At 36.4% G+C, this 27199-nt stretch overlaps 1 protein-coding gene across 1 annotated transcript; it reads right to left on the minus strand.

Annotated features, from left to right (window-relative positions):
* Positions 1–256: 256 nt before the first annotated feature.
* Positions 257–26921, minus strand: LOC117339220. The gene is made up of 20 exons (XM_033900694.1): positions 26887–26921; positions 23287–23384; positions 21950–22115; positions 19185–19273; positions 17983–18089; positions 15819–16045; positions 15197–15371; positions 14115–14240; positions 13459–13594; positions 11423–11562; positions 10999–11115; positions 10353–10455; positions 6761–6906; positions 5776–5883; positions 5171–5287; positions 4130–4221; positions 3469–3610; positions 3245–3359; positions 1961–2067; positions 257–780 (listed from the first exon to the last, which is right to left on the minus strand). The coding sequence occupies exons 2-20, from the start codon at positions 23381–23383 to the stop codon at positions 556–558; spliced, it is 2535 nt and encodes an 844-aa protein (XP_033756585.1). The 5' UTR covers position 23384; positions 26887–26921; the 3' UTR covers positions 257–555.
* Between the last annotated feature and the right edge of the window lie 278 nt (positions 26922–27199).

The following is a 27199-nucleotide window of genomic DNA, read 5'->3' on the forward strand; positions in this document are numbered from 1 at the left end:
CAAAAAAAAAACAACCCAAAAACAAACAAATAACAAAATAAACAAAGGGCAATAACTTTTGTAAAGACAGTCTTATACAAATTTCTTTCGTAGGAAAACAACAACATACCATGATAATACATACAAAGATTCTAAGAGATCAGTTAATAAATATAGGGGGAGATCTCTGTACAAACAAAATTTTACGCAGTCAAATTTGACGGGCATTATAAAAAAGGTTACAAGTCCTGTCTGATTTTTTAGTTTGTTTGTTTGATTTTTTGCTGTTTTTATTGTCTAATGAACAGCCAAGGTCATTTTGGGGTCTGGTCTCATTGTAGTAGTTGGTGACTACCTCTCTAAATAACATACAGAAGGCCTGTTACATGCCATCCAGAGTTTTCAGGGTAATGTCTTGCCCAAGGGCACAATCACGACAGCACAGACCGGCCCGTTAATCAGCTTCCAGATTTTTAAGCAATCTACCCCCAAAAATATTTCCTTAGGTTTTTTTTCTTAAAGATTGATTATAAAATAATAGTTGGTTGACTGGAAAGTGTAACCTTTTGGCCTACTTTATGACCTTGTGGGGAAGTTCGATTTAAGACTTTCTGGCAATGTCCCTTTTCCTTGTGGAGCTTTGAATGGACTGGATTTCTTAGCAGTAGTCACTCGGTGGGGACTGGAATTCCGAGTCAGTAGAGTATCAGTGATAGTCTTGACAACTGGTCCAATTCTATCAGCTGTGACAGACTGGTCACTCAAAACTGACCAGTCACGAAGATTAAGTCCTTGAGGAACCTAGTAATAGATAGAACAAAAAGAGAAATATTAGACAATGATTTAATGATGAACCAGTAATATAAAGTTTGTAAGATGCTTCAGAATCTTATCTTTTGAAATAAATGTGTAATTATAATAATGATGGATAGAACACAATAAAAATATTTCAGTCTATAATAAATGGCTGGATCATAAAATAATTATGATATATTTGCAGGATTAGTATTCAAAGATGTAAACTAGAGGTCCAGACGGCCAGAATTGCTTACCTGGATATTTTACTGATGATGGCAAAACATTTCGAATTGGACTCAATTAACCTTGACCTTTGATCCAGTGACCTTGGTCTTTGGTCAGTTGGACTCTTTGTTTAATTCCAACCAACAAATTAATATTCATAGGTGAAAAGATATAAAATTGTACTTTGACCTTTTGGCCTAATAACCTTGACATTACATCTGACATCAGTATGGATTTTTTTGTAAATTCAACATCATCATCAAATTTCATGTAAATCTGTCAATAAATACTGAAGTTAACAGCTTCTGGGGGGGGTGTGGTGTGTTCAATGAAGACCCTGCAACACAGTCGAAACTAGTTGACAATAAAAGTATAATCCAATTATCAGTAATGCTCATGTTGCGGTTGCGGTTATTTCTCTCCTCTGAAAGTAAACAGCCGGGAACTGAAATTGCTAAAGGGTACATGAATCTCTGATATGGGGGCCTTAGATTAGACAAAATCTCATCATTCCAACACAAGAAATATTTTACAGAATTAGCAAAAAAAAACTGGGGTTCAGGGGTGGGGGTTGGGGGTAGGTCGGGTTAGCTACACCATTTGTACAATTTTGAATCCTGTGCATTCTACCAGTCAAATTAACTTCAATTCCAATAATAGGTTAAAAATTCATTTGAAAAAATTGTTGACATACAGACTAATCATGACAACAGACGCCAGTGTATGGCATAAATTCACCTTGCTCCTCTGGTCCAGGTGAGCTAATGATAAAACCAAACATGTTGCAAAGAAAATATTTTCATGAACTTGTTAATTTACTTCCCTTTATGCCCATGCTATCAATTCAAATTTTGATTTAAATATGTCCAGCCTTGACAGCTGGTGTATTATAGAGGTTACATCTCGCTGTACTATTGATGTATTGTACAAGTTTATGTCACACTGTACGATTTCTTACCTGGCGTATCCTGGTCAGTGTATGGGACAGTAGAGGAGAGAGGATCGGGATTACAGTCCGGTCATTCCAGAGAAACTCTCGCACCAACTGCTCCATGGACATGTTACCTTTGAAGTTAAATGTATGCAACATTTTCATAATAAAATCTTACAACAACCCCATAAAATAATGGAAATAAAGATTAAGTAAGGTGCTTACTGCAGGGGTCTAGAAAATGCTTAAAACACTAGGTACAGGCCTATTATAGTGCCACAAATAATCTCCTTATCTGAATCATAAATTCACTCCTCCAAATCCTAGTAGTTTAAATTAGTAGTTTTTCTACCATTCACTTCAGGTCAATGATTTTAAGTAAAGTGCGTGAAGTAACTTGATTATCTGGTAATTGTAACCACTCAAAACACACTCCACTGTTTAAAATTTTCAGATTAGTACATCATTTTACAATGTGCATGTATTATAGTACATGTCATTTAGCTAATGTAGTGGTAGACTATATTTTCTGACAATCTTGCACCAAAGTCATTAACATCAGAACCCTTTGGATTAACACAAATATATTGTTTGACCAACAGAGATTTTGGGCAGATTTTGAAATCGCAATGCTAACTTTTTATAATTACATTTTGTTATTTTTATCATGTGAGTTTTTTTTATATGTGTCACTGCCCAAATCGTGGGAAATTTCTGCCACCAAAGCAGTATCGTATGAAAATTCCAAGCAGCAATTAGTCAACATTTCATCAATTTATTTTTGTTTTACTCTAAGTGTATCTGTTCATAAATCATTCTATATTTTCCTAAAATCTCTTGCCCAATTCTGATAGAACCTTTCTGATTAACACTTCTGATTTTTGTTTTGTCACTCTGTCGCGTGTGAAGCGGTATTGTAGAACTATTCTTGTCAGATTTTGTTGTCTTTATTTTCATTATGATAAAGGAGGTTTAACATCCTCTCGCATTAATTATAAGCTTATCACCAGCTTCTTCGGTTTTTATGCCATTTTCTTGATAATTAGACTCATAATAGTAAGCCAGATGACCATTCGGAAATACTCGAGTATCATCCATAGAACAAAAGTATGTATGGCAATCCTCATGGTCCGATAAGCAGGTACAACTTTGGTAAGATTTTTCCTCAGGTTTTAACAATTTCTTTTCATTAACATTTACATCTGTTCTTAGCAGAAAGAACCAATTTAACTCGTTCCAAACGACCTGACGAGTGTTTTTCCAGATCCCTGTAATTACTGGATAATGATACTGGGGTTGTTTAATACTTACCATACACTAGTATACACAAATCACACACCCCAGCCACCGTAGCATCTCTCTCCTGCTCAGTTTTTCCACAGTAAACGGTAGGCAGCTTCTCCTTGTTCACACATTTGTGTTTTTCCTGTAAAGAAAACATTAATTTGATATAGAATTCTGTTTTGAAATTCTAAGATACTGTTATATTAATTGTCCAATAATTTTCTACAGGCCTAGGTTTTCAGTAACTTTACCTGTGTATCTGGAGAAACAGTGAGGATGTTATACTGTTGGTGAAGATCTCCAATCCTAGATCTGTAACCATTGAATACTCCAGGGTTACTACACGTAACTAGGGTAACATCCTCCAGGCTTGACAGTTGTGATAACACCGACCTTCAAACAGTAAACAAAGATTCAACTACTGTAGCTAGTTGTTATCAATCATTGAAATGTATCTGATGAATAGAAAATTCAAATGAACAATGTTGTAACAAACACATTTAATGTTTTTTCTTGAGGAAAATCCAAACTTGTGTACACAGCCTGTTAGAGTCTTGTACATTTAATGATTCACTATATAATTCAATAACTTATAGTTTATACGGAGCAGCAACTCAAGATAAGGTTTTCTCCGAGTACATTTTATTGACATGTAGTACTGTATGCAATACATTTTTAGCATTATATCATGAAACACTGAAACGAAACCTTGACCCAATGAAAATGTTTATCTTAAAGTAACTGACACATATTAACTTAGATAATGTACGTACCCTACCTGTATACCTAATACTGTACTACTCTATACGTATATCCACCTATACTTATGATAGGGTCCAGGTACGGACTAATTAAATCAATACCTGTATCTATCTTTAAACCTGTACAGAAATCATTGACTGCTCTACTTACCTGTACACCTGACACGACCCAGGATCTGATACATCGCCCAGCATCACACACACAGAAAACTTGTTCTGGATATTCCCTCGCAAAGTATGACCCTAATTAGCAAAAAAGCAGGTTAAGATTAATACTTTAATGATATAATTTTACTTTTAAATTGACAATCTGCCCACAAGTCAACTTTTAACACACTGCAACCTGAATCCCATAAAATAAGTATAATCCATGAAGGCAGTGAATCCTAAACTTCTGTAACAAATCAGTGACCTCATTTGATAACAAAGATTATTGTGTATAAAACAGTTGTACTTAAGCCCCTCCCCTATCAATTTTCAGATTTATCAGACATTACAGCATTATTACATGCATGGCTGAATAGACATCTCCATTATTATAATAAATTTTTTTTTTTTTTTTAAATATTTGCCTACACTCAGTTGGACTTACATAGTACCAAGTTTGAAGAAAATCTGTTAATATGCAATTTTACTAATTAGAGCTTAGCTATTCTATTAAAATATCTACCTGACCCCAGGACTCCAAAATAAATCCCTTCGATCCATGGTTCAATTTCCTTCCTATTAGCTCTATGTAATTCATCAATAAATAAATAATACGAATGGTACACCTAAACAAAACCTGGAGTCCTGGAGTAGATGTTTTTCTGGTAGGTAATTATGGTATGTGTGAATATTTAATGGAACAGGTCTACAAATTAATGAGTTGTATGTCTGGATAAGCTCCTGTAGACAGAACAATGGACAGATTTATAACGATGACAAAGTTATTTAGATGGATGCCTTGAGATGATGGTTATTGATAAAGTGGTATAATGTTATCTTTTATTCTGAAAAAAATATTCAGCAATGAAATAAATATGCAATACTTGAAATTCATTAATTTAAACTATTGTGATGTTTATAATACAAAGTATTTACAAGTTATATCAAAGTGCTTCAGAGGTGACCATAGACTTTTAACTATAATTACATATTAATAATGGTAACTAAATTTTACTTTATCAGCGACAACCGTGTTAAAACCTACCCTTCGTAACATCTCCATATCCAGATTTTTGCTGGTCTGATCCTGGTTCCAATCACGGTCCAAACAAATCCGGATTCTCCTCAGTATATCCACTCGGAAGGTCTCATTCTTGATATTCTACAGATTAGTTACAAATTCAGTTGTTTAAAACATTAATCTGAATGTTTCAGTAATCTAAACATATATTCCTTGACATCTTATATCCTAGGTAACATTTTATTACATTTACATAATTAGTTCCTGATGTTTGAAAGATCTTAATAAGTTTTGAAGTTTTCTAACAGCAAAATGTGTGCCTTTAAAATAACTATTTTGCCATGATAACACCCCAACAGCTAGTACATGATAGATATTACCATAGAAGGGCAAATCTAAACAAAATATTAATGATTACACAGCTGATAGGGGTCTATAACAGCACTATAAAGTGGTTTTTAGCTTTTGTCATCAGATAAGATCTCTAGCATGAGACCAGTAGGTTCTACACCAGCCTTGAGTACTCCAGTGGTTAGAGATGGTAAGAGCTACAGTAACTGACGACTGAGGATAAATACCTGATCCCACGTTTATCTACTTATTTGATGAATTTGTGAATTTATACGTACCAGCCAGGATTCCTTTCCCATCAGCATGTTAACCCAGAGTGGGAACTCTTTGGGTTTATCTAATGTTGTCATGGCGATCAGTCGTTTTCTGTGTTCACAATAGTACACCTAAAATACCAAAGTTAATATTGTTACTGGAAGGCAGAGAATATCTCTCAACATAATCTACCTCAGACACATCAAGATATTGGAGGGAGGATGCCTAAAGAGAATATCTCTCAACATAACCTACCTCAGACACTTCAAGATATTGGAGGGAATATGCATTAGGAGAATATCTCTCAACATAACCTACCTCAGACACTTCAAGATATTGGAGGGAATATGCATTAGGAGAATATCTCTCAACATAACCTACCTCAGACACATCAAGATATTGGAAGGAGGAAGCCTAAAGAGAATATCTCTCAACCTAACATAACTCTGACACATCAAGATATTGGAGGGAATATGCATTAAGAGAATATCTCTCAACATAACCTACTTCAGACACATCAAGATATTGGAGGGAGGATGCCCAAGGAGAATATCTCTCAACATAACCTACCTCAGACATATCAAGATATTGGAGGGAATATGCATTAAGAGAATATCTCTCAACATAACCTACCTCAGACACATCAAGATATTGGAGGGAGGATGCCCAAGGAGAATATCTCTCAACATAATCTACCTCAGACATATCAAGATATTGGAGGGAGGATGCCTAAAGAGAATATCTCTCAACATAACCTACCTCAGACACTTCAAGATATTGGAGGGAATATGCATTAGGAGAATATCTCTCAACATAACCTACCTCAGACACTTCAAGATATTGGAGGGAATATGCATTAGGAGAATATCTCTCAACATAACCTACCTCAGACACATCAAGATATTGGAGGGAGGATGCCTAAAGAGAATATCTCTCAACATAACCTTCCTCAGACATCATGAGATATATTGAGGAAGTCTATGGTAGGTAGGGGAGGTAAATACCGACCTGTTGCTGACACGTCCGTGATGCCCCAAACTGTTCCGACAGGACAGCTAGGATGACACCAGCATCGTCAGCCTTTTCCTGGAACACAGAATTGTTGTTCTGTTCCTCTTCACACAAACTCGTCTGGCTAGACTGGGACAGTCTCACTGGGTACACAAAGAGGCCAATTAATGTATCTTATTACATTTCAAAGGGAAATTACTCTGAGGCATGCAACTCAGCACAGAAAGGGACATTATCCAGATCGGCTGCAGGTTTTTCCAAAGAAAATATTATTTTTTGTGCACATGTTTCTATCAAATTAAATCCTACGGAATTTAAAAGTTTTGCGAGAAACATCTGGTGACAGCAGATAATTTCCATGAAAAATGTCAGCCACGTGTGCACTAATTAATTGATTCAGCTTGAAAAATTTTGAACAAATCATATTTTCACCATTAACATTTTGTGGTGAAATTTTCAAAGTAAAAATTTCATAAATCTGTAAATCAGTGAAATTAATTCTGATTTTATAGATTTTAGCATACCATTTATTCAGGATTGAATTTTCTATTCTTTGAACTGAAACTGATATAACTTATATAATAAACTAATTATACAACTTATGTAAACTTACAAACACATGCACATTTGTATTTGTCAAATTCTCTCCCTTCCTTTACCAAACAAGAGGCCCAGAGGGCCTGTATCGCTCACCTGGTTTCATGAGATATGAAACAAGAATGATGCTTAAGTATATTTGTTGCTGGTATTGCTATGTCAATATATATCATAAGCATTTTATATGGGAACATGTACATTGGTTTTATTTTAATACTAAAAATGCCAAAAGTGCATTAATCCATGAAATGAAATTGACTTTTGGTGCTACCCCATAGGGATCCTACCAGACAAATGTGAGTGATATCCATTGCTTAGTTTCAGAGAAGAAGTTGTTTAAACAAATTGACCAATTTTGGCCCCGCCCCTCAGGCCCCTGGAGGGTCAGCCCCACCATTTGTACAATTTTTAATCCCCACCCCATAGGGATGCTACTAGTAAAATATGAGCGATATCCATTGATTAGTTTTAGAGGAGAAGTCGTTTATATCAATTCTGCAAACTGACCCCTTTTGGACCCTCCCCTCAGCCCCCAGGGGGGTCGGCCCCGTCATTTGTACAATTTCAAATTAATTCCTACCCCAAGGTGATGCTACCAGTAAAATATGAGAGATATCAATTGCTTGGTTCAGGAGAAGAATTCAATTTTATGAATATAGCCTGACTGACCACATTTGGCCCCGCCCCTCAGGCCCCTGGGGGGGTGACCCGGTCAGCCCCATCATTTGTAAAATTTTGAATCCCCACTCCAAAGTGATGCTACCAGGCAAATATGAGTGACAGCCATTGCTCGGTTTCAGAGAAGTCGTTTATATCAATATAGCCAGATTGATCACATTCGGCCCCGCCCCTCAGGCCCCTGGGGGGTCAGCCCCATCATTTGTACACTTTTGAATTCCCACCCCATAATGATGCTACCAGGCAAATATGAGCGATAACCATTGCTTGGTTTCAGAGAAGAAATCGTTTATATCAATATAGCCAGATTGACCACATTCGGCCCCACCCCTCAGGCCCCTGGGGGGTCAGCCCCATCATTTGTACACTTTTGAATTCCCACCCCATAATGATGCTACCAGGCAAATATGAGCGATATCCATTGCATGGTTTCAGAGAAGAAGTCGTTTATATCAATAGCACCAAATTGACCCCTTTTGGCCCCGCCCTAGAGGCCCCCAGGGGACCAGCCCCATCATTTGTACAATTTTGAATCCCCACCCTATAGTGATGCTACCAGGCAAATATGAGCGACAGCCTTTGTTCGGTTTCAGAGAAGAAGTCGTTTATATTAATATAGCCCAATTGACCACATTCGGCCCCACCGCTCAGGCCCCTGGGGGGTCAGCCCCATCATTTGTACAATTTTGAATCCCCACCCCATAATGATGTTACCAGGCAAATATGAGCGATAGCCATTGCTTGGTTTCAGAGAAGAAGTCGTTTATATGAATATAGCTGGATTGATCACATTCGGCCCCGCCCCTCAGGCCCTTGGGGGGTCAGCCCCATCATTTGTACAATTTTGAATCCCCACCCCATAGTGATGCTACCAGGCAAATATGAGCTATAGTTATTGCTTGGTTTCAGAGAAGAAGTCGTTTATATGAATATAGCTGGATTGACCACATTCGGCCCCGCCCCTCAGGCCCCTGGGGGGTCAGCCCCATCATTTGTAAAATTTTGAATCCCCACCCCATAGTGATGCTACCAGGCAAATATGAGCGATAGCTATTGCTTGATTTCAGAGAAGAAGTCGTTTATATGAATATAGCCGGATTGATCACATTTGGCCACGCCCCTCAGGTCCCTGGGGGGTCAGCCCCATCATTTGTACAATTTTGAATCCCAACCCATAGTGATGCTACCAGGCAAATATGAGCGATAGCCATTGCTTGGTTTCAGAGAAGAAATCGTTTATATCAATAGCGCCAAATTGACCCCTTTTGGCCCCGCCCCAGAGGCCCCCAGGGGGTCAGCCCTATCATTTGTACAATTTTGAGTCCCCTACCCATAGGGATGCTTCTGACAAAATTTGTTCAAATTCCGATCAGCCGTTATGAAGAAGAAGTCAAATAAGTCAATTGTTGACGGACGGACGACAGACGCCACGGTATGGCATAAGCTCACCTTGGTCCTTCGGACCAGGTGAGCTAATAAATATCATATTTGTAGTATTACTAGTCCTGTTGTGGCATGAAAAAAACTTCTTCAAATTTATTTTCTTTGTGACCCAATAATAATAATGATTGATAGCAGCCTTTATAGCATTAAAGCATCTCACTACATGTAACACAAACTGTACAAACAGTAATATTAAGGGCTTTTCCAGTAAAACATCTACCCTAACCTAGGACTCTAGGTTTGGTCAAGGGGTACCACCTACATGTATATAATTTATTTAACAAATTGAAAAGCAGTAACAGAAAGGCAATCCAACCATGGAAATTAGAAGTGATTTATTGCCAATGGTTATTAACAAATCATGCTAAAAAACTATGATTTCTCAACATAAACTACATGACAGTAAAGTTTAAAAGCACCTTTAGCTAATACCCTTCCATCTATGAAAAGTATTTGATTCTACCTTAATTGGGTCTTGAAAGATTTTTGAAATATAAGTCAACTGACCCTTTAAGGCCCCGCCCATCAGACCCTGGAAGTCAGTCAAGGCCAATGTGTTCATAAATAAACATCAAACTGTCACCCTAAACTAAATTAATTCCAATAGAAATTCAGCTGTTTTAAATGATACTCAAAAAAGTGATTTTCCTGAATACATCATAGTAAAGTCTACCCCTTCCTCATAATCATTTAAACGAATTCCTTTATTTGTCCTTCATTCAAACATGATCATGACTTGGGTGACTAACCGGTAAAAATGGTTTTTCATTATTTTCATGATAAAATGAGCAATGCAGCACCCTAAAATGAGATGATGTGGGCCTGAGAGCCAAGTAAATTTTTGTTTTGTTTTTGGCAGAAGGGTTTTTACCTGTGGGACTCGATGGTAAAGAATCCGGGTATGTAATATCAAGCTGCGTCGACAACCAGACTTCAAATCCCTCCTCCTGTAGCCAATCCTTCAGGTCACTCCCCTACAAAATAACAGATCATACAATATTATAGATAACTCTTTGTTTATATTCTCTACTCTACAAATCTATATTGTCTTACACTAAAAATAGAAATTCACAAACAGTCGTCTGTGATAATAAATATAACTGTTACAGTATTATAGGAAGGAGATAATACCGCAACATACTCAAGCGTTACCTATTAGTTGGGACTTAATTAGTGTACTCATTTCGACCCTATCGCAGGGTCATCAGGACAATTTTTACACTCAACATTCCCCCTGAAGTACTCTACAGGAGAATAACATTTGATTGTTAATTATGACGTAATTTACAGGGGCCGATAACTGCCTTACGATTTTACATGTGATCAGTCTTTGTTTGTATGAATTATCAAAACTGTGATTATAAATTAACAGTGTTATTTTTTTTCTCCGATGTTGCTAGTTATAAAGTTTGCTTTCCAATTCAACACAACATTGTGTTATACACATCAATTAAGGTGGATAAAGTTATATATACAATATGTACTTCAGATCTCTCTTTCTCTCTATATATACATACCTGTTCCTGCTGCTGTGGATGGAGACAAATAACGATCAAGGGGAGACCATCCCGGTTAGATGTGACAGCTTGTGAGTTAGAACAACTCACCATTGCACAACTTTTCACAATGGTTTTCTGAAAACAATTGAAATTAATTGTTTAAAAGTAGGTAAAATGTCATGGACAAGGTCAGCAGGTCTGCAAATGCAATACCAATGGAAAGGTTTCTCGCAAAGAAAAGTCGTGTCTTCATTAGTTTTGTCAAAACACTATTTCATAAAACCTTAACCAAGCTGTCAAAGGACTCTGACCACCCTGACACCAGGGGATATAGTAAAAACTCCCCTGGACTTCATCCCACGGAGCTTAAAAAAATTATCTCAAAAATGGAGAAACATTTCCTCCTTAATTTTCATTAATGCAGAAATAAAACAGAACTGACCCTCTTAACAAGGGAAGGAACTCTGGATGAATTCCAGCCTTGGTTCACTCGATCGGCCACTTTAGACGCCACTAAAGAAATGTACTTCTTGTCCCACACCCGATAATCGAGGACAGCCTCTCCAAGGCCCTCCGCTAGCTCTGTCAAACAGAAACATGTCCAGTCAAATGAGATGAAATGTCTTTAATGGATAAATATATTTTTATTGTAAGCGATGGGAATAGTTTAAAAGTATACACATGTAATAATAACCAAGCATACAGAGTACATTGTATTGCTAAAGCAATATATTTTCCCTACCGGCCTCTGCTAGCTATCATGGTCCTCTACAAGTGTCTGAATTTTTATCCAAATCCTTAAGGAATAAAGTCTATAGATCATTGACAATAATTTTATAAGAATTTTAATAGTGATAATGACCCCCAACCCGACATAATTGTTCGAGATATTATGAACCTAAGTAAAAGTCTGAAGTTTGATGAAAATCCCTAAAAGGAAGCTGTTAGATCTCTGAATAGGATTTTCAAAAAAAAAAAAGTAATGAAAGACCTTGACCTTCAACCCAAAATGCTGGTAATTTTAAAAAGAAAGATTTCAACAATCTGGATTAAGGAGGAAAGTCAACAGGACTGGACATGGTAGACTTAAAGAGGACAACTGTCCTAAAGCATCTCTACTGATCATTCCAGGTTAAACATATATTAGTCATGTGCATTTGTACCCAGTAATGGTATCAAACAGATACCAGTATCTTCCTTACCTGTTTGTATCTGAGTGGGAGTTTTCCTGAGACACCTTCCTTACCTGTTTGTATCTGAGTGGGAGTTTTCCTGAGACACCTTCCTTACCTGTTTGTATCTGAGTGGGAGTTTTCCCGAGACACCTTCCTTACCTGTTTGTATCTGAGTGGGAGTTTTCCTGAGACATCTTCCTTACCTGTTTGTATCTGAGTGGGAGTTTTCCTGAGACATCTTCCTTACCTGTTTGTATCTGAGTGGGAGTTTTCCTGAGACACCTTCCTTACCTGTTTGTATCTGAGTGGGAGTTTTCCTGAGACACCTTCCTTACCTGTTTGTATCTGAGTGGGAGTTTTCCTGAGACATCTTCCTTACCTGTTTGTATCTGAGTGGGAGTTTTCCTGAGACACCTTCCTTACCTGTTTGTATCTGAGTGGGAGTTTTCCTGAGACATCTTCCTTACCTGTTTGTATCTGAGTGGGAGTTTTCCTGAGACATCTTCCTTACCTGTTTGTATCTGAGTGGGAGTTTTCCTGAGACACCTTCCTTACCTGTTTGTATCTGAGTGGGAGTTTTCCTGAGACACCTTCCTTACCTGTTTGTATCTGAGTGGGAGTTTTCCTGAGACACCTTCCTTACCTGTTTGTATCTGAGTGGGAGTTTTCCTGAGACACCTTCCTTACCTGTTTGTATCTGAGTGGGAGTTTTCCTGAGACATCTTCCTTACCTGTTTGTATCTGAGTGGGAGTTTTCCTGAGACATCTTCCTTACCTGTTTGTATCTGAGTGGGAGTTTTCCTGAGACACCTTCCTTACCTGTTTGTATCTGAGTGGGAGTTTTCCTGAGACACCTTCCTTACCTGTTTGTATCTGAGTGGGAGTTTTCCTGAGACATCTTCCTTACCTGTTTGTATCTGAGTGGGAGTTTTCCTGAGACACCTTCCTTACCTGTTTGTATCTGAGTGGGAGTTTTCCTGAGACATCTTCCTTACCTGTTTGTATCTGAGTGGGAGTTTTCCTGAGACATCTTCCTTACCTGTTTGTATCTGAGTGGGAGTTTTCCTGAGACATCGTCCTTACCTGTTTGTATCTGAGTGGGAGTTTTCCTGAGACATCTTCCTTACCTGTTTGTATCTGAGTGGGAGTTTTCCTGAGACACCGTCCTTACCTGTTTGTATCTGAGTGGGAGTTTTCCTGAGACATCTTCCTTACCTGTTTGTATCTGAGTGGGAGTTTTCCTGAGACACCTTCCTTACCTGTTTGTATCTGAGTGGGAGTTTTCCTGAGACACCTTCCTTACCTGTTTGTATCTGAGTGGGAGTTTTCCAAGAGATGTACTGTGTCGTGGCAAACTGGATGGCTAGACAGCGTGGAGGCCATTCCTCCAGGAAGTTCACAGGTAAGATAAATTTCCCTAAAACATCAGCAAGCTTCACCTGGAAATCATTTAATTACATATTAGACATTAACATTGGAATAACATTTCACTGGTATCTTTAATTTACACACTAATAATAACACCAGACCTATGATTAATGTGCACAAGTGTCTGTACAATAATGTACATTCAAAGATCCCAGTAATGGTTTGATTGAATATTACTTTTTCAACATCTTTGCTGGCCAAGGCTTCTGATTACGTTGAAATTGATATAAGTCATGATCTTTTGATCACATGTCTCATCAAAATGACACAAGCCTCTGTGTGCGTTTAATTTGTAAACATCCCCAATGAAGTACATTCATTTGGTAACAATTGTTCTGATTGGTCGAAAATTTCATGCGTAAAGAGTGGTAATTTTGAATCTCTATTAGAGGGCCAGAACTGACGACTATATCTACCAAGGGTTAGTGGTGTGTAACGAAATCAGTAGCCTTGTCTAGCGAAGATGCTTTTACAGAAACTTGATTGTTTTTTGTAATCAGTATCTGACTGTTACTCAGTAAAAGACTGTACCTCTCTGTTCGTCCATTGTGTTTCTCCGTAGATCGGCGTCACAAGGGGAAGGAATATCTCGCAGTTACTCACAGCGTAGTTTAACGAGTCTTGCCAGTCTACACCAGATTTTATTTCATCAACATCCTAAAATGAATACCAGAACCAATCAGAAGTATTCTACGTAAATATACATTTATGTCAGTATCTCACAGGAATGTCATTTGTCTTGTGCATGTAAATCCTGTTAGGCTGAGTTTATTCAGCTATGCACAGATCATTTCATATAAGTCAAATGTAAATTCATTTTGCTTATGAGATTATTGATATTTTCTACATTTTTAACAAAAACTATTATTGTCAAGTATAAAAACGATTTTAAGTCATATTGATAGTTCAATATGTTTTTATCCAATGCCCCAGTTGATAAATTTTGGCGAATCTGTGCTGGATTTTAGTAGGTCTTACAATACTGTTAATTTGTCATATCCATCATTACACTAGAGGTAGATATATATTACACTTCAAAGAAGGTTAAAAGCATTTTTTCTCTTTATTTTCTTGATCACCTAGAAGACCTAAATGACTTTTTCCCTAAGGTCGATTTTGGTAGACTTTCCTGTCTTATTGTAAGTACCCATCATTTCAAAAATCAAGAAATAAATTCTGTTGCAATCATGTATCCTGCTTTCTGCTATATTCCAAGTTAATTGACTTGACTAGAAAAGGTGTTAACATGTAGCTGTTTTTATGATCTTTTGAATGCATGTGTTTCCATCGTCGTGCAAAGGGTGCAAATGACTATATTGACAACAGCTCATCACTTGTGAGATAAAAGTGTTAAATCAGCTGTCAAATTATCAAGACACTTATTCATCTCAAAAGCCTACATAACTTACAAAGTAGACACTGCCAACAAGGGAAGACGACTCATAAAGTTGACACATAACTCACCAAGCAGACACATATCACAGAAAAGGGTAACTATCTCACAAAGTCGCCACTATAGCCAAGGGCAGATAACTCACCAAGCAGCCACATAATACAGAAAAGGGCAAATATCTCACAAAGTCGACACTACAGCCAAGGGGCAGATAACTCACCAAGTAGACACTACAGCCAAGGGCAGATAACTGATTCTTTAACTCCACAGCATGCCCAGCTGCTTCAGCCCTGACATAGCTGATCAGGATTTGTTTGGACCTCAGCTCCCCAGCCTGTGGAGACTCCAAACACCGGGAACTGTCCTTAACAGAGCGGAAGGACAAAGGGGAAGATCTGTACCAAATAGTAACATAATACAATGTAGATACACTTCTAAGATTCACTGTATAATACATGTTATGAATGTTAAACTAGTGTAAAATATCCTTTCTAACCCAGGGATTTTCCTACAATATTTCAACTGGGTCCAAGGTCCATTGAATCGGAAATTTCTACACGACAAAATGTGACTTTGGGAAAAACAAAAAATAGTGAAATTCATACAAATTTCAGTTTTTCTTTGATGAATATTGCTCTTTAAGTCTTATATTATTTTTTATTGCATTTTGTTATCTAGAGCTGTTTTTTTTATTTTTCAAAAGTACCTTAGTATAGGTCTTTGCAGATAAAACTTATTTCATTTCAAAATTGACATCAAAATTTGGAATTTTTCAGTGGCAAATTGGGAATTTTCACAAGATTTATGGATATACATGTATACTGAACACATATATTTCTTACCCTTGTAATTTCAGTCGCTTACATGGTGGCTCACCCTCCGGAGTGGTCAATCCTGACCTCATCAGATCAACACTGGTTGTCATGGTGATGGACACTCGGAGACAGTTACCAAGGAGAACATCAAATACAGACAGAGTGGACTCCTGGTCAGTGGACACTGGCCAGCCATTAGGGTCAAGAAACACAAATCCATCCTCATCTCCTAAGCTTTTTCCTTGTGGAAATAACTATAATGGCAGAGACGAGTTCATGTAGTTTCTACATATTAACTTGTCTTGTTATGAAATACTTTCAACGACATTATTTACAACAGACACTGTGACACTCCACAAGGTCATTACTATAACAGTAACTGTGACACTCCACAAGGTCATTACTACAACAGTAACTGTGACACTCCACAAGGTCATTACTACAACTGTTATTACAGTAACAGTGACACTCCACAAGGTCATTACTATAACAGTAACTGTGACACTCCACAAGGTCATTAGTACAACAGTAACTGTGACACTCCACAAGGTCATTACTACAACAGTAACTGTGACACTCCACAAGGTCATTACTATAACAGTAACTGTGACACTCCACAAGGTCATTACTATAACAGTAACTGTGACACTCCACAAGGTCATTACTATAACAGTAACTGTGACACTCCACAAGGTCATTACTATAACAGTAACTGTGACACTCCACAAGGTCATTACTATAACAGACACTGTGACACTCCACAAGGTCATTACTATAACAGACACTGTGACACTCCACAAGGTCATTACTATAACAGACACTGTGACACTCCACAAGGTCATTACTACAACAGACACTGTGACACTCCACAAGGTCATTACTACAACAGACACTGTGACACTCCACAAGGTCATTACTATAACAGACACTGTGACACTCCACAAGGTCATTACTATAACAGTAACTGTGACACTCCACAAGGTCATTACTATAACAGTACACTGTGACACTCCACAAGGTCATTACTATAACAGACACTGTGACACTCCACAAGGTCATTACTATAACAGTAACTGTGACACTCCACAAGGTCATTACTATAACAGACACTGTGACACTCCACAAGGTCATTACTATAACAGACACTGTGACACTCCACAAGGTCATTACTACAACAGACACTGTGACACTCCACAAGGTCATTACTATAACAGACACTGTGACACTCCACAAGGTCATTACTATAACAGTAACCGTGACACTCCACAAGGTCATTACTATAACAGACACTGTGACACTCCACAAGGTCATTACTATAACAGTAACCGTGACACTCCACAAGGTCATTACTACAACAGACACTGTATGTGACACTCCACAAGGTCATTACTACAACTGTTATTACAGTAACTGTGCAGTACTTTCAATACAGAGGTAACAACATAAGTTTCCCCTCTCTGTGAGCTAATTCAGCGATAACAATGGTTATCTTCAATTGTCAAAATCCAAGATATCATAATTACCACTGTGATCAAGCTTAAACAATCAATGGTATTCATCAATCTGCATCTCTCAAACCCCTTTGTTTTTAAGTTTTTTTGCTGTTAGCAGTTGACATAAAATTTTGGCATTTGTTACATGGAAAATTCAAATGTCTGGATAAAAGATTTCAGACGAATGGACAGATAATTTCTTGGTGAGGGAATAATATTGATCTTTTGCATTTGAAAAAAAAAAAATACTTAGTATACATTGTTGCTAAACCTCTTGGAACTGAGGTAGATTGTGTATCAGAACATTTACAGACCTCCTTATGACAAACAAATACTTCATCCTGCTCCTTAATATGTTGAGAGGGTCACACATACTGGTACAACCTCAATATGTAATACCGTATTTGACCTAATAAGCACACCTGTCCCTATAAGCACACTCCCACCTTTATTCGGGGAAAAAAATGATCAGGCCATAGATTGCAACATAAAACGTTCCTTATCTCACCGATATGTAAAATCTTCTGTCTTAATTTTTAAAGACGGAAATTTATGCTGAATTTATAGAAACAAAGCTGTTATTATTTTCCAAACAGATTTTACAAGGAAACTTTTCCCTGTATATGATTTAATTAAGAACACACCTTTTGCAAATTTGTGAGTGCACAGGATGTATATTAGTTATAGTTGTGCTGTACCTGCTTTTGAATGACGTCTCTGACGGATGCCAGAATACATGTGTACTCCACAAACACGAACCCTAGGGCTTCTCCATACTTGGACTTGATTCCGACTTTTGGTTTGTCTACAAAATCAAACATTTAAATGACATTATGTATAAATATAAAGCAAGAACTACATATAATTATATGTCTCATCTGTCCATCTTTGTAAGTATTATAAGCAACCTCCAAAATTCACTAAACGTTCCTTTTTTTAATCTTTGGTCATTTGACTCCTTGTTTGTGAAATCAAACCAACTCTGTCATAACGTCATAACAAAATATTCATGAGTGAATAAATACCAAATTTGACATTGACCTTTTTGACCTAATGATTAATTGATATCAGTATGTATTTTTGTAAACTGAATATACTGACAGAATGTTTTGTTAAAGTTAGCATGGAACTAAATTTGTGGATGGACAAACAGACGGACAGACAGAATGGGCACCTACTGGGCACCTATATCTCCGATATGACGACCAAGTTAAGAAAAAAAATATTGTCATTTCTAAAACATTGTTTTTTTTTAAAGAATTAGCTTACTTTCCCCTATTGGGCCCTAGCTACCTACCATGCCCCAGACCTCCCAGACCCACAGTTAATATAGAATTAATTTCCCTTAACCCAAAGATGGTTCAGACTAAATGCATACAAAATCCTGTCATTTAATTGAAACAGAAGGATTTTATAGAATTTACAATATTTCCCCTATTACCACTTGACTCCATGACGTACCCCATGCCAGTTCCTAAATCTCATTCGTTCAAATGAGGACTAGATGACTTTTATAATAAAAAGTGAAATAATTACTCTCTGCTTCTGGAGTAGATAAAAAGGTTTTTAATGATGACCCCATTTCTACCTAATATTTAAATTTGGCTACGCCCCTAGATCAGGCCCCTGAGAATACAGCTCCATATACAATATGTACTTATCTTTGACTAGTCCTCTCGCATATAAATAAAAAAAAATTTGGTTTGACGACACATGATACATAAGTTAAGTTGACATTTCTTTAAGGGGTAGTTATCATGAGAATTTGATATAAATCATAATTGAACCTTATAATCATGTACGTACATGAGTTCCGAGTATCATAACAATTATATCTTGCACCTCTATCCTCACCCTACATCATATCTCTGACAAAGTTTCAATCAAAGCAAGTTCTTACCATGACTCGGCTGTATACAAACAATCCCATCGTCTGACACAATACTTCTGACCATGATAGAGTTCTCCAAAGTCTGGCTAATCGACCAGCTATTCAAAAAGTGAAACAATGGACATATGTTAATGGGCAGAACAAGCACGAGAAACATATATAAAGGATCTTTAATGAGTTTTTTTTATGAAACAAGTCTTAATTTTATTTTTATTTTTGCCAAGCCTTCGCAAGGACAAATCAAAACTGTGAGATGAGTTTTATAAAATCACTTATGAAATGAAAACAAAGTTAAAATATTTTTCATCACATATCTCAAAAAACTTAAAGTCAAAATTTGGAGGACATAGTCAAGTTGAGATAGCCATTTTATTGCGTCATTCACAGTTCCTGAAGTCATTGTCCATACATATACTAGTGCAGTCAATAAAGGGTTTATCTTGTCTACCAAAATCAATCTCTTGAAAAAATCATTTTTCTCCCTAATTGGGCCAAGTAAATAAGCATAAATTTACTGCATCAACTTTTAAAGTGTAATATCTAATTCTTGGATAATCTATTATATGAAGAGAATGACTATTTTTCAAATTAAGGCACATTCAGGTATAATACAGATTAGCCAAAAGATCAAAAGGAATTATTGCATCAAAGAAATAATGCACCATGAATATTTATGGTAAAAAGCATTCAAATATTGAACATATTGTCTATAATTGCAATTTTTAGATGGAAAACAAAAAATAATAACTCATTTTCAATACTAGCTTTTAATTTAGGGAAAATGCTTTCAAATTATGGTATATATATATATATGCATTAAATTATCTTAGATAAGAGGTTTTGTTTAAGCTTTCATGCAATGAAAGTTTACATAGTCATTGCAAGTTGACCTATGGGGTTGATTTGGAGCCGTTTCAAAATCCATATTAAATGATTTCCCAATTTATGCAACTTGTATTTTAATACAATGTAATCTGAAAGACCAAAGCTGAAAAGCTTATGCAACCATTTTTTATACATGTTCTCCTAAGCAGAAATGGCATGTTGCTTAAAACATTTGAAAATCATGAATGAAGTCAGGTTGATCAATACCTCTTCTAACGTAATTCTAAATTTGACTAATTAACCATTAAAAATGTCAAAGTTCAGCATTCAACAAAAACAGGTACATGTATTATTTTGTGTTTTGTTTTTTATCGGATTGATAAATATTCTGGCATGTGCATGAACTAACACAATTATAAATATGGTCCTTATATTATGATTAAAGGAAATTGAAGTTAGAATAATATCTCTTGGTTAGAGCAAACAATTACTTCTAGCCACTATGGCCAATAGTTCAGAAAAGGATTCTCTGGAGGAGGAAATAATCGACTACCAGCTTGCACCAGAGGAGGAGATTCCAAAGGAAAAAGATGTGGAGAAGTTTAGGGTTGATTTAGGAAATTTGACAGAAGCATTCAACAAGAAGTCTAGGTTCCCATTACTGTGGCAAGGTGGCAAGGACATGTCTTGTAATACCAGTGTCAAATGCAGACAGTGAAAGAATGTTTTCTTTCCTCAAAAGGATTCACACAGACACAAGGTCTGAATTACAAAATGACACTATATGTGCACTGATTTCTGCTAAGCAGAACACAGGCTGCGCCTGCTATGAATTTCAACCATCAGAGGACACTTTGAAAGCTGCAAAGCAGGCCTGTCTTTCCTACAATCAATCCCTATCATCATGAGTATGATAGAAATGTGTCTACTTGCAATTTTGTACCATAACTGACTAATATATTGAATATATGGCTTAAATATCTGTTAATGTCTCATGTTTTTTCTACAACATTAATTCAATTAATTAAACGCAGCGACGTCGTCAAAAAGTCTCCCACATTGGAAAACCCCAATGTGGGAGATCTCCCACATTGGTCTACTTACAGGTTGGCAACGCTGAGTTCTGTGTAGGGCCTTAGATCTAAAGCATTAATATTTTGCATTGTTGTTTTTGGAACATATTTGCAGTACATTGCTTAGTTGATAATATATTCTAGCTTCCTGTATTACTTAGTCAGATTTGTGTTGTTTTAACTTGACATACAGTCCAGCGATAGGCACTGTATTTACATCAATGTCTCTTGATGTAAAACACAGATATATCGTAAAGAAATATCCATTAATGGAATTCATTCCACATCAAAACTCTTATTTCTCATTTGATTAGCATTAACTTTAAAATTATGTTATGTTGTGGAGTTATATTTTCACCAAGTAAGGATACACACAATCCTATGACACTTAAATTATTTCCCTAATGGAGCTGAGAAATTATTTAATGTTCAGGCAAAATTGCATAAAATGATGTTTTTACTGTGTAACTTGAGACAAATGACAACTTATCTTACCAAAATTAGTATTTGAAACAAGTGATGCACATATACATAAAATTATTGAGTAAATTGACCTATACTATGACATCACAATGAATTTATGACTGGTACAGCCGAAGAAAAACACATTACAGGGTATAACTGTACCTGTAATATTTTTGCATGTCACTGGTGTAATATATATATATCGAGGCGGATTATGTGATAAAAGCAATTATGGAGATATCAAAATGAATTAAATTTATTGTCAATCAAAATTTGTGGGTGTATAGGCCTGAAAGTTTAAGTTTTTACAGTAAACACGTTTAAACTGTTAAGAAATCCATACCATCATTAAAAAGAGAAACAATGAAATTCTACACAAACAAATTACATTTAATATTATCTCATACATACCCTTGTTTAGTACAGAAGGTGAATGAGCTTGGCAGGAAATCCAGGTGGCCACTTAACACTGGCCTGAGACGGTCAAGGCAGCTGTTCAGGGCCGACTTGCTGACCAAGGTTATGCCGAGGTGTGTGGATTGTCTCCCCTGGTCATTTCCACTGATCATGTTGACCCCTATATATATATATCATGGTTCACATTAATATTATATCATAGTCATCAAATTTAAAGACTTTTCAAGGGACTTACTTTCATTAAAGTCATGGACTCATTGTGAATTGGCACTGATCAACATTTGGTAAAATTTTGACAGTTATATACATCAGACAATAAAAAGTTTAAGACTTGTGTCCTGTCCTGATGACAAACAATTCTCATCAGACATTATCCCCCTACATATACATATAAAATGTAGGTGCAAAGTCTGCAAACCAAAGAACTAGGCCAAGCTTGAAGTACTTGCAATTGTCCTAACTTCCCAATCATCAATTCATTACTGGGCATAATTAGTATCAAAATATTGATCCAACAATCATCTCTTCATCTCAACATATACTTGGTAGTATCTCATACTCTGTGTCTCATTATAAATTATGGCAGATATTACATAAATATGATGTCAGCTAGATAAGATATATAGGTCACTATCTAGATAAGATATATAGGTCACTATCTAGATAAGATATATAGGTCACTATCTAGAATCAATAACATTGGCATTCATGTGTACGTGCATTCCGTAACAATTTTTGTATACCTCAAAAATATTTTCACATAATTTTTCACAGGCCTTCAGTTAACAACTTTGAGACCCATTCTTTGCTAGCAATTGGTACAATTTCTTGCAGTCATTTTGTGAACATAAGCTTTAGCCAAAACACATGAAATGCTTTCATGTTCTTTGCCATATATTGGCTAAAAATTTAATAAAAATAGCAATTGTCTTTAGCCAAACAATCTCAAGTTTAGCAATTGGCTAATGGCTGGCAAGTACTACCACAGCGATTTAAGCCCTGTTCATACAGGCCATATATATCTGCTCCCTCTGGTTGAGAACCACATTATTCATAATTTTTTGCATACCTATATGGTTTTAATTGGCCAAAGAAAGTTCCTCCAAAGTTTCACTGAAATATGTTCAGGGGCTTCAGAGAAGAAGTCAAAATCGTACATTACTTAGAGATCGAAGCATGGCAACGAAATCAATTTTTAGGGTCAATTGTAATTGGACGCCCTAGCCTAGCTAGCTTTTAGACCCCATGGGGTGCAATGTGACTAGTACTAGCTGATCATGAGATCAATTGTTTTGTATGTAAACTACAATGTATATGTACATAAAACTTACCAACAGCTGTAGTGATAGAACCAAACATTTCTTCAGTATCATTATCTATCTGTGGGTTTGAGTCCTGATCCAGATCATCATCCTCGCTCATTTCCATCCTGTTGTAATCAAGCATTTTTTTAAATACAATGTATACACATAAATTTGTTTTGGTGTGTATATGTATTACATCAATCAAATTTGATCCGCATATCGGGTGACCCTTCAGCTCTGAATTCCTCATGGCCAATGTGCTGTATTTAAGGGGTCTAATATTATACCACAGGTAGAGTGTGGACGGGTTGGGTTATTCCCATCAATTTAATTTGGTTTTTCCAAATTAAAACTGACCAATTGCAAGGTAAACTGATCATGATGTATATATTTTCATGCTGACAATAGTTTTTCATATTGTTAGAAAGAGTTCTTATAAAATGTATATAGAATAACCGGAAATTATCAAACTTTAGTTTACTATTGACCATGTATCTTTTTAACTTAGTTACTATAACTCAACCATTCATTATGGTTCATGCCCATTCATAATGGTTCATGCCCAGTCATAATGGTTCATGCCCATTCATTATGGTTCATGCTCATTCATTATGGTTCATGCTCATTCATTATGTGGAACCTATATATGAAATTTGAGAGAGATCCCTTCAGTACTTTCTGAGAAATAGCGATAACAAACTTCAATTGTCAAAATCCAAGATGGCTGCCTGTCGGCCATGTTGTTTTCTGATTGGTCTCAAAATGCAATATGCAACTAGGCACCAAGAGGAACCTACATATGAAATTTGAGAAAGATCCCTTCATTACTTTCTGAGAAATAGCGATAACAAACTTCAATTGTCAAAATCCAAGATGGCTGCCTGTCGGCCATGTTGTTTTCCGATTCATTCATTATGGTTCATGCCCATTAATTATGGTTCATGCCCATTCATTATGGTTCATGCCCATTCATTATGGTTCATGCCAATTCATTATGGTTCATGCCCATTCATTATGGTTCATGCCCATTCATTATGGTTCATGCCCATTCATTATGGTTCATGCCCATTCATTATGGTTCATGCTCATTCATAATGGTTCATGCCCATTCATTATGGTTCATGCCCATTCATTATGGTTCATGCCCATTCATTATGGTTCATGCCCATGGTTCATGCCCATTCATTATGGTTCATGCCCATTCATTATGGTTCATGCTCATTCATTATGGTTCATGCCAATTCATAATGGTTCATGCCCATTCATTATGGTTCATGCCCATTCATTATGGTTCATGCCCATTCATTATGGTTCATGCCCATTCATTATGGTTCATGCCAATTCATTATGGTTCATGCCCATTCATTATGGTTCATGCCCATTCATTATGGTTCATGCCAATTCATTATGGTTCATGCCCATTCATTATGGTTCATGCTCATTCATTATGGTTCATGCCCATTCATTATGGTTCATGCTCATTCATTATGGTTCATGCTCATTCATTATGGTTCATGCTCATTCATTATGGTTCATGCTCATTCATTATGGTTCATGCCCATTCATTATGGTTCATGCTCATTCATTATGGTTCATGCCCATTCATTATGGTTCATGCTCATTCATTATGGTTCATGCCAATTCATTATGGTTCATGCCCATTCATTATGGTTCATCCCCATTCATTATGGTTCATGCCCATTCATTATGGTTCATGCTCATTCATTATGGTTCATGCCCATTCATTATGGTTCATGCTCATTCATTATGGTTCATGCCCATTCATTATGGTTCATGCTCATTCATTATGGTTCATGCCAATTCATAATGGTTCATGCCCATTCATTATGGTTCATGCCCATTCATTATGGTTCATGCCAATTCATAATGGTTCATGCCCATTCATTATGGTTCATGCCCATTCATTATGGTTCATGCCCATTCATTATGGTTCATGCCAATTCATTATGGTTCATGCCCATTCATTATGGTTCATGCCAATTCATTATGGTTCATGCCCATTCATTATGGTTCATGCTCATTCATTATGGTTCATGCCCATTCATTATGGTTCATGCCCATTCATTATGGTTCATGCCAATTCATTATGGTTCATGCCCATTCATTATGGTTCATGCCCATTCATTATGGTTCATGCTCATTCATTATGGTTCATGCTCGTTCATTATGGTTCATGCCCATTCATTATGGTTCATGCAACAGGAGAATTTACACCATATATATGTCTTAGGTAATCAAAGACATATCCGTTTTTGTGCACAAAAATGTAAAGCTTATTTTGACAAAATAACTAGTTTAGTAAAATTTCATTAGCGCAAGAGCTGAAAGCTCTCATTCTGTTACCACCTGAGTATACATGAGAAAACAGTACAATCAGTTTACGCATATTTTGATTTTGTTTGCCGCTGTATATATTGCATGCGTATCATTGCAGGCTATCATTAAACTTCCAAAACTGAAATGGTGAAAACCCATTCCAGCCATATCATTGGCTAAAAAAATATGTCTACAGAAACAACCGATCACGACTTCTTCCCGGTTTATCATCGAATTATTTCTTTACACATTTTTTCATCAGTTTGAAGCTTTCAAAACTATCTTTTTCAATACTCGGGTACAATGCATACGCTGTGAAACTTTTTGTTACGTTTCGTGATATATATATATGTACAGCATTATTGAACTTTGCCCTGTTCGCAGATTCAGCATCCCATCATCTGCTACTGGCAGAAATAATCATCGCGTCGTCTGGCTTACAATCTTACATTAATAATTGTAGATCATCCGTTAAATATATACAAGTCAGTGATAAATGGTATTGTTTCTTATTTTATTACTGGCACTAAATGTGATAAATCTACATGCGAGTCCAGAGTCTTCACGTGATCTAGAATTTTGATGGGCATGGATTCAGAGTCTGGAAATAGGGTCATTCATTTGCATGCTGACATCACACTGGTCAGAACCATAGATTAGGCCACGACCACTAGTGGTCTTATGCTGGGTTAATTAGGAATTATATAGTGAAAGAAATACAGGTGGGTTGATTACTTCTGATTATATAGTCATGGGAGTGAAAAATAAAAGGCACCAGGAAAGAGAATAATTCAATCTTCATTTTGGTACATGACTTTTAAGATTTGGTCGAAAACTACCACCAAAGTCAGACCACCATTGGGAGGGGTTAAACTGGATATAGTGACACCACTAGTACTTAGGCCTATCACATAATGGATCGGCTTATAGTAAACTTATACATACATATGTATATAAAAGAAATTAGGTGTCATTTGTTTCAAATTGTCCTGCATTTAAGAAACTTGATAATTACTCAAAGTAGTAATCATTTCTCAAGTGCAGGGATATTAACCAAAGGCATTGTTGTGCCCAACCTGTTTATGTCAGCTGTACGCTGTACGTAGATTAATTATAAATGGAACGTTGCATTGATCATGATGAAACTGATTCAGCATAACTGCATTCAGGTTATTATCTCCAACAATAAACCTCGACTCAAGTGAACACTAAATGCAACATGTGGTTATTCTTATATATGCCTAGCAAATTGAATGACATTAAAATACGATCTGTGAAGTTTTATCTTACCCGAGCTATTTTGTGCGCGCTAAATTCGAGTAGGTTTTTTTCCAGTCAAGGTAAATTAAGCGCTTGAAATACGAGTATAAATATTGAACCAAATTAAACAGAGAAGTGATGCAGACTTTATATTTTCAAAGGGTCGAACGATTGACAGGATTGGGCAAGATTGGGCAGAATCAGTTCATATTTTCTTTAAGATAACAAGAAATGTTTTTTATTCAAATATTCTTGAAATACACATATATTACCAGTCTTATTTTCTTTCACATATTCAGCAGAAGATAAATATATCAAGATACCCAACATATCTTAGTATACA

The sequence above is a fragment of the Pecten maximus genome, chromosome 12 (genome assembly GCF_902652985.1).
Source record: "Pecten maximus chromosome 12, xPecMax1.1, whole genome shotgun sequence".
NCBI lineage: Eukaryota > Metazoa > Mollusca > Bivalvia > Pectinida > Pectinidae > Pecten > Pecten maximus.

Excerpts from the sequence above, each read along its gene's own strand:
- LOC117339220 (XM_033900694.1), bottom strand. The coding sequence starts at position 23,383 with ATGGAAATGAGCGAGGATGATGATCTGGATCAGGACTCAAACCCACAG. Across the intron at positions 11,563-13,458 it reads TCCCACTCAGATACAAACAG|AGCTAGCGGAGGGCCTTGGA; the intron begins GTAAGGAAGGTG and ends TCTGTTTGACAG. Across the intron at positions 5,288-5,775 it reads TGGGAAAGGAATCCTGGCTG|AATATCAAGAATGAGACCTT; the intron begins GTACGTATAAAT and ends ACTAATCTGTAG.